We start from the raw sequence: 12968 nt of genomic DNA on the forward strand, positions 1-12968 counted from the left end.
AGATAGGGTAACTATAGAGCCTTTGGATGTTTACAAGCAGATCCTAAGGCTAGCAGGGTTTTATAAGCCATACCTTTCCTAATAGATGATAAAAGCAAATTGCCTGCAGTATAAAATACTAGATTTAAAGCATGAAAATTCTCCTTTAAGAAAGGTCTCACCCTGGCCTTTGTTATTGAAATAGAAAGTAATCTTTAGTACTCAGAATAGCTTAAAACACCTCAGATCTTCTATGAAGATATGTTGTAAAGGATTTCTGAATTTTCTTCTTGTTTTAGGAGTATGTTCATAGTGGAACTTATACAAATACTTTAGACCGTCTAGTGAAAGAGATGGAAGACACACAAAGGTTAGTTAGCATCATGATTAATTTACTAAATGTAACATACTATTGTTTGTATGACCGCCTTTTAATTTTTGTCTTTTAAGAAAAAATAGCATACATGCTGTGTTAGTACCTTTATAACAATAGTTCTATGTGAGCTGTGTTAGAAATAAGATGGGTTCTCTTGTTCATAGGCTGGATCAAAAGATCCAGGTTTTGCAGGGCTGGGGATGTAACTCAGTGGTAGAGTATGTGCCTAGCATGCCCTGGCCCTGCATTCGATCCCCAGCACCACCAAAAAAAAAAAAAAAAAAAATCCAGATTTTTATACTTTATTGTATATTACATTAACTAATAGATCCCATTCAGCTTATCAGTAGTATCTGATAATGGAAATCCTTAATCAAAAGAATGGATAGAATTTATTTTGAAGTGTACAGTAGTTCAGTTCATTTAAGTACATTGACATTGTTTTGCAAACATTGGGCCATCCAGCTCCAAACTTTTTTCATCTTCCCAAACTGAAACTATACCCAGGAAACTAATTGTCCATACTTCCCTCTGCCCTTGGCAACTACCATCCTATTTTCTATTTTTATGAAATGGACTGTCTAGCTAGGTATTTCATAAAAGGAGGATCATACAGTGTTTGTCCTTTTATGACTGATTTATTTCACTTGGTGTTCATTGTTCATTGATGGTGAAGAATTGTCCAAATTTCCTTCTTTTTAAGGTCAGTTATTCTATTGTATTATGTATAGATCATATTTTGTTTGTTTATCTATTCATTTGTCAATGGCCACATGTTATATCCACTTTTTGGCTATTGTGAGTAATGTTGCTGTGAACATGAATGTACATGTATCTTATGTTCCTGCTTTTAGTTCTTTCATGTATATATCCTAAGTTGACTTGCTGAATCATAAGGTAATTGTTTCATTAGGGGGGAACTGCCACACTGCTTTCCACCTGCAATGCATAAAGCTTTCCTGTTTCCACATAGTCTAATTATTTTTTCATTTTGGATAACAGCCATACTAATGGGTATGAAATAGTAACCCCTTATGATTTTGGTTTGTGCTTCTCTGATGACTAAAGATGTTAAATACCTTTTCATGTGCTATTGAGCCTTTGCATAGTTTCTTTGGAGAAATACCAAAGATCCTTTGCCTATTTTTAATTAGATTATTTCATGTTTTTGTGATTCACACAGGAAAAATGAACATTAGTATGTACACCAACTCCAAGCTTTGAGGTTAATAACCAGACATGGTATTTCTACATCAAAGTTACTCTTGAATAGCTGCAGATTATGATGAACATCCCTCCTCTCCACTGCCTACCTCCCACAAAGCAGAAAGTTGAGGATCATAATTTTTTCTAATGAAATTTATGTGACTAGATAGAGACCTGATGTTGCTAATGAGAGGGGGGAAATACATTCCTTATTAATTTCAAGGAATATCCGTGAATCCAGAGCACTTCACTTAAAAGTTCAGCTGACTTGCCAGACATGGTGGGGCATACCTAAAATCCCAATTTCTCAAGAAGCTGGGGCAGCTGAGGCAAGAGGATCACAAGTTCAAAGCCAGCCTTAGCAACTTAGTGATGCCCTGTCTCAAAATAAAAAGGGCTGGGGATATGGCTCAGTGGTTAAATGCCCCTGGGTTCAGTCCCCAGTACCAAAAATAAATAAATAAATAAGCAAGCTGACTTGATAACATAGAAGTTGGTATATATGTATCTCAAATTTGATAACCAAATAGCTAATTATAGGAATTACAGATAATTAGCAGGTCAAAAGTTTCTCTCTCTCTGAATTTAATTAGAGAAATTGTCTCTTATAAAGTTCTTTAAATGTTTTGTGAACTCATAGGATGAATCTAAAGTTGTTTGGTTGGGTTTTGGTGTCAGGGGTTGAACCCAGGGTACTTAATCACCGAGTGACATTCCCAGCCCTTTTTATTTTTTATTTTGAGTCAGGATCTCACTAAGGGGATGGCTTAGGATGGCTAAGTTGCTGAAGCTGCCTTTGAACTTGCAATCCTTCTGCCTCAGTCTCCCAAGTGCTGGTTTATCATCACAATACCTAACCCTTACTAAGCACTTAGTACATTACGGTAGTAAGATGTATTAAAACTTTCTTTCTTTTTTTTTTTTTTTTTGTTTTTGGTACTAGGGATTGAAGCCAGGATGTTTTACCATGGCGCTACATCCCTATTCCTTTTTATATTTTGAGACAATTTTTTGTTAAATAGCTGAAGCTGGCCTTGAACTTGCATTCATCATGCCCCAGATTACAGGCATGTACCACCAATAACTGGCTGAAGTCACTTATTAAAAATTGAGCATTGCTCATAAGAGAGGTAGATATAGTCAATCTGATTTGACTTTTAAGTGGTTGGGATTTTTTTTCTCTAAAATGGATAATAAGAAAACTACTACATGGGGTTGTTGTGAGGATTAAGGGTTAATACAGCTGGGCATGGTGGCACACACCTATAATTCCAGCAATTTAGGCATTTGGGGCAGGATGATTGCAAGTTCAAGGCCAGCTTCAGCTATTTAACAAGAATTTGTCTTGAAATGTAAAAGGAGTAGGGATGTAGCGCCATGGTAAAACACTCCTGGCTTCAATCCCGTACCCAAAAAAAAAAGAAAGAAAGTTTTCATACATCTTACTAATCGTAATGTAGTAAGTGCTTATTAAGGGTTAGGTATTGTGATGACAACCATGATGACAACAAAAACGGCCCTCAAAAAATTGTTAACATTATCTGGGGTTGCTCAGGTTTGTAATTCCAGCTACTCAGGGGCCTGAGATAGGATTGCAAGTGCTAGGCTAGCTTGGGCAATTTAGCAAGATCTTGTTTCAAAATTTTAAAAAGTAAAATTGGCTGAGTGTGTAGCTTAGTGTTAGAGCATCTCTGGTTTAAATCCCTAATGCCACAAAAACAGTTGTATACTGGGCATCAAATGAGTATTAAAAGATTAGAGAAGATAACCAAATTAACAATGTTCATTCTTTGCCATTTTTTAAAATTTTTTAGTTTTAGGTGGACACAACATCTTTATTTTATTTTTATGTGGTGCTGAGGATCGAACCCAGTGCCCTGCGCATGCCAGGCAAGCACGCTACTGCTTGAGCCACATCCCCAGCCCTCTTTGCCATTTTTCTTTTCCCAATCTCCAAAATAATTTGGACAGGTCATTCTTTTTTTTTTTTTTTAATTTTTTTAAAATATTTATTTATTTATTTAGTTCTCAGCAGACACAACATCTTTGTTGGTATGTGGTGCTGAGGATCGAACCCGGGCCGCACACATGCCAGGTGAGCGCGCTACGGCTTGAGCCACATCCCCAGCCCTGGACAGGTCATTCTTAAAAGTCCTTTGCTATGAAGAAATATTGAAGTCTTTTTTGTAGGGGTTGTAGCTTGCCTAGCACGCGTGAGGCACTGGATTCTATCCTCAGCACCACATAAAAATAAGATAGTTTTTAAAAATTTTTTTTAAAAATCTTTTTTGTAATGGAACACTGTTCTGATAATTATGAATGTACCTAAGTAGACTTTCTTTGTCTTAGGAAAAATGGTGTACTGTTTTAAACATCATAATATATTTGGGAGACATGATTTGATCTATAGTATAACAGGATAAGGTAATAGGGTACTTAATAACATTTTTCCTTGATACTACTTTTAGATTGATATCAGGTAAAGTTTTCAGGGGCTTTTTGTTTTTTTTTTTAGAGTAATCTATTTATCAAAGCATTGTTTTAATTATCAGGCTGGATGAACTGCAGAAGCAACTACAAGAAGACATAAGGCAGGGCCGAGGCATTAAATCACCAATCAGAATCGGAGATCAAGACAGTACAGATGATGAGGATGGCCTCTTGGAAGAGCACAGGTACATTTCTCATTATATGTGCCCTATTAAGTTTTTAGATTTTTTTAAAATCTAATTTTTTTGGTATCAGGGATTAAACTTAGGGGTGCCTAACCACTGAGCCACATCCCCACCACTCTTTTATTTTTTTATTTTGAAACAGAGTCTCACTAAAAGTTGCTTAGGGTCTCACTAAGTTGCTGAGGCTGGCTTTGTACTTGAGATCTTCCTGCCTCAGCCTCCCAAGCCACTGGGATTACACACCATGCCAAGCCTTACATTTTTTAATTTTGTTTTTGTTAAATACATATAGAATAAAGTATGTTGGATTTCAGATTCATCTCTGATGATGCTGAAAGGCAAATGTTAGAGCCCAGGCATCTTTTGTCTTTTCTTTGGGTTATGGTTCCTTTTCATACAGATTTATTCAATGACTTTTGAGTAGTATGGACAGTGAGGGGGAGGAGCAAAACAACTTTTTCTTATGCTAGTGTTCTAATCTGGGATTAACATTGATTCTAACAATGTTTTAAGTACCAAACCATATGCAGTATAACTATTTGGTATTCAATGACTTTTTTTATTTCAGGGAATTTCTTAAGAAATTTTCAGTTACAATTGATGCTATTCCTGATCATCATCCAGGTGAAGAAATATTTAATTTTCTCAACTCTGGGAAAATTTTCAATCAGTATACCTTGGATTTAAGAGACTCTGGTTTTATTGGACAAAGTGCTGTAGAAAAGCTTATTCTCAAGTAAGTAGAAAGTAGGCTTGCTTTTGGGGGACTGGGCAGGGGGGCAAAAATTATCCTAAAAGACTTGACCAATGTAATTTTCTAAAAGGTTAATTTCTATTATGATCTATCTAGTTTCCTAATCTTTTTATTGTTCTTTGTGTTTTTCTTAATAGTTTTTTGGCATATCACGTGCTCTTGTTAGTTGGGCTTATGATCAGTGCATAATATTGGACTGTTAAAATAGCAGGGACTTAATAAACATATTGCTTTCTTATGTGAAAGAAGTAAAGAAACAGGTTAGCCAGATGTGGTGGTGCTGGCCTGTAATCCCAATATCACTGGAGGCTGAAGCGAGGATTACAAGATCAAGGCCAACTTCAGCAACTTAGTGAAACTGTTCAAAATAAAAAGGGCTGGGTTGGGGCTGTAGCTCAGTGGTAAATAGCCCCTGGGTTAAGTTCCCAGTACCAAAAAAATAGTAGAACAGAAATAGGAAGTTCAGGGCTGGTATGTTGTTTTCACTATATTTGTTCTTCACCATTCTTTGCACCTCATTGCTTCAGGTATTATTGGAGCTCAGCTTTTATGTTCTAATTTCCCAAAATCCCATACAACATTAGAATTATTTTGTCCATCAGATAATTATAGAGTTAGGCCAACAGATTGAATCAGCTTTACGCCATGAATTGATTTTTTTTTTTTTTCTTGAGTAACCAATCAATATTGGTGTATAGTCCACTTCCATAGACTAGGGATAATTTTCTCATTTTCCTGATTGTATCAGATGTGGTGATGGTGGAAGTGTTTTGCCATGAAAACACTCATATTTGTTTTACTTTATTTTTTCAGATCGGGAAAAACAGATCAGATTTTTTTGACAACACAAGGTTTCCTCACCTCTGCTTACCATTATGTTCAGTGTCCTATACCTGTATTAAAGTGGCTGTTTCGGGTAAGAAATGTTTGGTAGTTCTCTTCCTTAGCCAAAAACAAACTATTTAAATATAATTTTTTTGTACGTTTCTAGAGAAAAAAATTAGCTCATCAAACCTTGGTTTCAATGACTTAGAATAAGGGAGGAAAGGTCAATGTGATGAGCTGGATACAGTAGTGCATGCCTATAATCCCAGAGACTCAGGAGGCTGAGGCAGGAGGATCCCAGGCCAATCACAGCAACATAGTGAGGCCCTGTGTCAAAATCTAAAAAAAAAGTCAAATCAGTATAAAGAAATTCTAAAGAAAATTATAATGAGCTGGGCATAGTGGCACACACATATAATTCCACTAACTCAGGAGGCTAAGGCAGGAGGCTTGCCAAGCTCAAGGCCAGCCTAGGCAATTTAGCAAGATCCTATCTCAAAATTAAAAAAAGGTCTGGGGATGTACCTCAGTGGTACAGCACCCTTCGGTTCAATCCCTAGAACTGCAAAATAAATGGAAGAATATGATAATGAGCTGGGTACAATGGCACATGCCTGTAATCCCAGAAACTCAGGTGGCTGAGGCAAGAGCATTACAAGTTTGAGGCCTGCCTGGGCTTCAAACCCTGACTCAAAATTAAAAAAAAAAAAAAAAAAATTTAAAGGGTTAGAGTCATACAGTGGTAGCAGTACCTCCCTGCCTCACCGCCCCCCCCCACACACACACTCATGTACACATACATAAAATGATAATGTAGATCATGTTCAGGTCAGGATAAAAATAATGTTTCACACAATTAGATGCTTTTGTCACACTGGTATACTGGAAAATCAATATTGCAGGCACACAGACTTAGGAAGGTCCTTTAATTTCTTTTGAACTTTTTTCATGTTTATGGTAAATATTCTTTATTCATGTGTGTATTTTAATGCAAATACAACTTTTCTCTTCTCCATGCATATGTAATACTTAAATTCACATAAATACTTATTTTTATTATATATAAATTATAATTTTATAATGCTATTATTGATTTTATATATAGAATCCTCTTGTTACTATAATTTGGACTTTCAGACCGAAAACTTCAAATTAGAATTTACTATTCTTGACATTTCTATCATCCAGAAAATACCTATTCAGGATTAAAATATGTTTGTTGGCAGAGCTGAGAGGCTGTGTAAGGGCTTTTTACACTACACTAGGTTCTATATTGACAAGTAATATAGTTATGCCCAGGTGGGTTGCAATTGTCATTCTTTTAGAAACTAAAACTATGAATGACAAATGTTTTTATCAGGTTGCTGGGGTGTTCCATTTTAATAAAATCCTGGATATGTGTTAGAGTTAACAAGTATGTGTTAGGGTAAAATAACAATATGTAAAAGTTGCATATCAGAGAACCATAATTATACGCAAACTGAGAAGTGGAAAAAACATGAAGTTTCTACATTGGGCTTTAATACAGCATTTCAAGTTATATTTGGCAAGAACTAGAGACTAGATTGTATGGATTTTGATTCTTTTTTTTTTTTTCAGTTTTGAGTGTCACCTGTGCCAGGCACTGGAGAAAACAGCAGTGAAAAAAAATCAGGCTCTCTGATCTCAAGAAGCTCACATTCTAGTATTGAGAATACAGACAATAAACAAATGTGTGCTTGAACCATTCATAAATATGTTAGATGTTAACTATTAGGAAGAATATTAGTAGGTTAAGTTTTCCCAGTGGGAGATAGTCTTGCAGTTATTTTAAATAGTTATCACTACCCTCATCCTTCCCCACTCTAAATATTCTCCCATCCCTTTACTATCTTGATCATCTTTCTGAGTGATCTTTACCTTGTCAATGTTACTCCTAAGTTGTTCCACCTCCCACCACAAATGGACGTATGTTCCAGATAAAGTCTTGTCTTCCAGCAGTTTCCAGTGACACACTTCCATCTGTCTCAACCATGTATTTCAAAACTTCATTTGCTATCATGCCGGGGCTTCATTATCTCCAATTATATATATCTTTTCTTAAACTTACAAGTATGACTTTGTATTTATCTATGCTAATTTTCATCTTGTTGATGTGGGTCTATCAGTGTAGACTTTATTTATTTATTTTTTAAATATTTTTTTTAAGTTGTAGTTGGACCCAATATCTTTATTTATTTTTATGTGGTGCTGAGGAACGAACCCAGGGCCTCGCACGTGCTAGGCGGGCGCTCTACCGCTGAGCCACAACCTCATCCCCTCAGTGTAGACTTTAAAGCTGCTATTGTGACATAACAAGCATATCTTCTAAGTATTTTTTTTTACTCATTTCATTCTTTGAAAACCAAATTAATAATCAGTCACTAAGTATTTTCTCTATATATGACACATTGTCTCCTTTTTCCTTTTCTATTGTAAATCCATTTCATGGTAGAAAGGCTTTACCAACTTATGATTATTTTTTAGAAAATACGTCCAAATTCGGGCTGGGGATGTGGCTCAAGTGGTAGCGCGCTCGCCTGGCATGCGTGCGGCCTGGGTTCGATCCTCAGCACCACATACAAAGATGTTATGTCCACCGAGAACTAAAAAAATAAATAAATAAATATTAAAAATTCTCTCTCTCTCTCTTTAAAAAAGAAAAAGAAAATATGTCCAAATTCATCTCACTATTTTGTAACAACTATTTTGTAGATTTGTTTAAAATATAATAAAAATATTCACATTTTTGTGACTTTTTTATCATGTGTGTTTAAATGTAGTAGACCAGACCATAAAGTTTACTACTTAAAAAAAAAATTTTTTTAGCCATTTTCAAAAGAAAATAATTTTATTGTGAAAAATTCAAGTGAAATGGAGAGAGAAAAAAAATTTTTTTTTTTAAAGCTGTCTAAATGTATCTCAAATCTTAATTTTCAGGATCTGTTAACATTTTGGTCAATGTTTTCTAGGTTGCTCTCTATGTACAAAAATTACTGGATATCTAGGCACAAATGATGTATGCCTATAATCCCAATGGAGGCAGGAGGATCACAAGTTTGAGGCCAGTCTCAGCAACTTAATAAGATATTCTCTTAAAATAAAAAATGGGGAAAAGAGGCCTGGGGAGGTGGCTCAGTGTAAAGGGCCCCTGGATTCAATCCCCACTACAAAAACAACAACAACAAAATTTACTGTGTAACTTAGCATAAACAAAACATGAATATGTTTTATAACTTGTTTATTTCAGATAACAAACTATGATCGCAGTGTAAAACATTTTTCTTTTTATCGTTTTTAATGACCTTATAGTATTCCTTTGTCAGGCTGCTTAACATTTATTTAAACCAGTCTTAATTTGATAGACATTAGATTTGTTGTATAGCATATTACACATTTATATAATTTTCTGAAATTATTGTATTGCTCATCCTAGAATTCCTCACCCACCATTAAAAGATTGTTATCCAAGCCAGGCATGGTAGCACATGCCTGTAATCCCAGCGGCTTGGGAGGCTGAGGCAGGAGGATCGCAAGTTCAAAGCTAGTCTCAGCAACTTAGTGAGGCCCTAAGAAAGTCAGGGAGATCCTGTCTCTAAATAAAACACAAAAAAGGGCTGGGGACATGGCTCAGTGGTTAAGCATCTCTGGGTTCAATCCCTAGTACAAAAAAACAAAAGCAAAAAACTGTTATCTGAACTTTGTCCTTTGTGCAGCATGTCTTTTTTAGTAAGTTCCTGGTTGCAGAACTTAACAGCACAAACAAGATAGACATTTTTTTCACATAGATTGTTTTTGAAATCTTATAGTCATACACCTAATTGAGATCAGAATTTGGGTTTTTCCCCCTTACATTTTAAATTTACTATAAACTTAATTTTTGACAAAAGAAAAAGATAACAATTGAGTCAGGCATACGTGCCTGTAATTCCAGCAGCTTGGGAGGCTGAGGCAGGAGGATCATGAGTTCAAAGCCAGCCTTAGCAGAAGCAAGACACTAAGTAACTCAGACCCTGTCTCTAAATAGAATACAAAATAGGGCTAGGAATGTGGCTCAGTGGTTGAGTGTCCCTGAGTTCAATCCATGGTACCCAAAAAGAAAAAAAAAGTTAGCAAGCTCAGCAAGCAGTCTACACTGAGCTACATGCCCCGCCTAACAGCTTTTAAACATGAGGTTTTGGTGGTCTTCTGAGAGTTATTTCTCTGCATCTAAATTCCTATATGTAAAAAGACTGACTAGATCAAAGTGCAAATACAATGATTTGGCTTAAGTATTACTAAATTACTTCAAAATTTTTACAGAATTACACTCAACAGTAGGCATAGACTTCTTATCTCTTTTCTGGTACTCTTATGAACACAGTATTATCAACATTCTGATCTTTGCTAATTTTGAGGTCAAATAATAATATCTTGTCATTGTTTTCCATTGCATCTCTTTGTTTGCTAGTAACATTGAGCATGTTTTAAAAAGTGCATTGGTAAGCCAGCACAGTGGTACATCCCTGAAGTCCCAACTCTTTAGGAAGCTGAGGCAGGAGAATTGCTTAAGCCCAGAAATATGAGCCTGGGCAACATAATAAGACCTCATATCAAAATAAATAAATAATTTAAAAAAAAAGTATATTAGTAGGGCTGGGATTGTGGCTCAGTGGTAGAGCGCTTGCCTATCGTGTGTGAGGCACTGGGTTCAAGTCTCAGCACCCCATATAAATAAATAAAGATCCATCAACAGGGGGCTGGGTTTGTGGCTCAGCAGTAGAACGCTCACCTAGCACATGTGAGGCACTTGTTGGATACTTGGCACAACATACAAATAAATAAATAAAGTTATGGTGTCTTACTACTACTAAAAAAAGTATTAAAAAAAAAATCCGGGCTGGGGATGTGGCTCAAGCGGTAGCGCGCTCGCCTAGCATGCGTGCGACCCCGGTTCGATCCTCAGCACCACATACCAACAAAGATGTTGTGTCTGGCGAGAACTAAAAAATAAATATTTAAAAAAAAAATCTCTCTCTCTCTCTCTCTCTCTCTCTCTCTCTCTCTCTCTCTCTCTCTCCTCACTCTCTCTTTAAAAAAATAAATAAAAAATAAAAAAATTTTAAAAAATCCATCAACAACTATAAGAATTTTTTTAAAAAGTATATTAGTATATTAGGTTTTATATTTGTATCTCTTCAAATATTTTACTAGTTTGTGGTTTGATTTTTGCCTATTATGTAATGTTAAACCTGGCAGACTTATGTGGGTCTTGGTTTCATGTCATCATGCATCCAGGAGAGGCATTTTTTGATGGTTTCAAATGTTATAGTTGTCTAATTATAAATGAAAGTTGTTTAAAAAAAAAAAAAAAGTAACACAATAGAAAGAGCCCTGACTTTGGAATGAGACCTGAATTTAAATTCCACATCTTCCATGTATCACATGTGTTACATTGGGCAAGGTATTTAATCTATGTTTTCTCATACATGTAATGAGGACTACCTCACAACATTACTATAAGTATTAACTATAAACATCTTTATATGTGCCTGGGAAGTATAAATGCTCATGTTTTAATACTCTTGCCATTTATTTTGAACAGATGATGTCAGTTCATACAGACTGTATTGTGTCAGTGCAAATTTTAAGTACGTTGATGGAAATAACAATTAGAAATGGTAAGTATATAAATGTTGCTGTGATTTATAGCATGTATATTGGTTATTTCTCGATCTCTTTCATATTCTAAATGTTAATGTATTTGGAGATGTTGAATTAAAAAATTGTTTTGTAACCAAATATCTTTAATGATGAAATGAACTCCAATAAAAAGTGAGTATATGTGTGGGGCATGGTGGGGCATGCCTATAATCCCAGCTACTTCAGTTCCTTTGTATTGCAAGTTGAGGCCAACCTGGGCAATTTAGCAAGACCCTGTCTCAAAATAAAAAGGGCCAGCGATATAGCTCAATGGTAGAGCATTACTGGGTTCAATCCAGTGTGCTACTGCAAAAAAAATGTACTGGTATCTGTATTTTTTTAGTTGCATTCATAAAAGGCAGTGTAAGATTTTGCAAGTGGCAATCTTTTCTTAATATTTAGCAAATCATGGCCTATTTCGGAGCAATAAATGGAAATAATTAAGATTTATTTAAAAAATTAATTAAAAATTTTTTTTAGTTGTAGATGGATACAATACCTTTATTTTATTTATTTTTTTATGTGGTGCTGAGGCTCGAACCCAGTGCCTCACACATGCTAGGCAAGTGCTCTACCACTGAGCCACAGTCCCAGCCCCTCAACCAATTAACTTTAATTGGCTTTTTGGTGAGCAACAGTATTGTATTGATATTGCACTAATGCATATTGAAAGCATCTATTGCAAAAGTGTGATAGTTGCTTTTTCACCTTTGAGAACCCTTATATTAAATAAAAGAAGCATTATGGTTTACTTGATTACTTGTTTGGGAGAGTTAAGACTTATAAAGATAATAGAATCTTCCTATGTGGATGGTGGTTGGGATTTTACCATTGTTATATCCGTTCATTTCAAAATGTATTACTTCAAGCTGGATATGGCTGAGGCTGGAGAGAGGCAGCAGGATCACTTGAGCTAACCAGTTCAAGGCCAGCCTAGGCAACATAGTGAGACCCTGTATCCAAAAAACAACAACAGCAACAACAAAACAAAATGATTACTTCCTTCTGAGTTACACTCATCTATCACTCTCAGGTAGTTTCTTCATTAAAGTCATTTCCTTCATACTTGTTTGAAAATCTATAATTCCTTTGATCATTCTGTAACTTAAACTATATTATTAACATTATTAGCAGATGATATTTTATATAAAATCATTTTAATCTATGTTTTACATGCAGGCTATCATTTTGCAAATATGGGGTTTGTAGACCAGTGATTTGGAATAAAATATTTTCTTCTGTTAACCAGATACTTTCAGTGACTCACCAATTTGGCCTTGGATCCCATCATTGTCTGATATAGCAGCTGTGTTTTTCAATATGGGGATTGATTTTAGATCTTTGTTTCCTCTGGAGAATCTTCAACCAGACTTTAATGAAGACAATCTAGTGTAAGTTTCCTTTTCATAATTAACTCCCCAAACAACATTTTAAAATAAGTTACATAAAATAA

General features: G+C 35.3%; 1 protein-coding gene across 3 annotated transcripts in view; it reads left to right on the forward strand.

The window, feature by feature from the left end:
* The window catches only part of Slf2 (SMC5/6 complex localization factor 2), a 51084-nt gene that overhangs the window by 11204 nt on the left and 26912 nt on the right, over positions 1-12968 (forward strand). For all 3 annotated transcript variants that reach the window (XR_013343638.1, XM_077798919.1, XM_077798920.1), the window contains exons 6-11: positions 279-349; positions 4114-4236; positions 4805-4972; positions 5804-5906; positions 11418-11493; positions 12765-12906. Coding sequence is in view for 2 of the 3 variants with exons in the window: in XM_077798919.1 (XP_077655045.1) it covers positions 279-349; positions 4114-4236; positions 4805-4972; positions 5804-5906; positions 11418-11493; positions 12765-12906 (683 nt within the window). In the remaining variant the exon portion in view is untranslated. The remainder of the gene's footprint in view (positions 1-278; positions 350-4113; positions 4237-4804; positions 4973-5803; positions 5907-11417; positions 11494-12764; positions 12907-12968) is intronic.

Source organism: Urocitellus parryii, chromosome 5 (genome assembly GCF_045843805.1).
Source record: "Urocitellus parryii isolate mUroPar1 chromosome 5, mUroPar1.hap1, whole genome shotgun sequence".
Taxonomy (NCBI): Eukaryota; Metazoa; Chordata; class Mammalia; order Rodentia; family Sciuridae; genus Urocitellus; species Urocitellus parryii.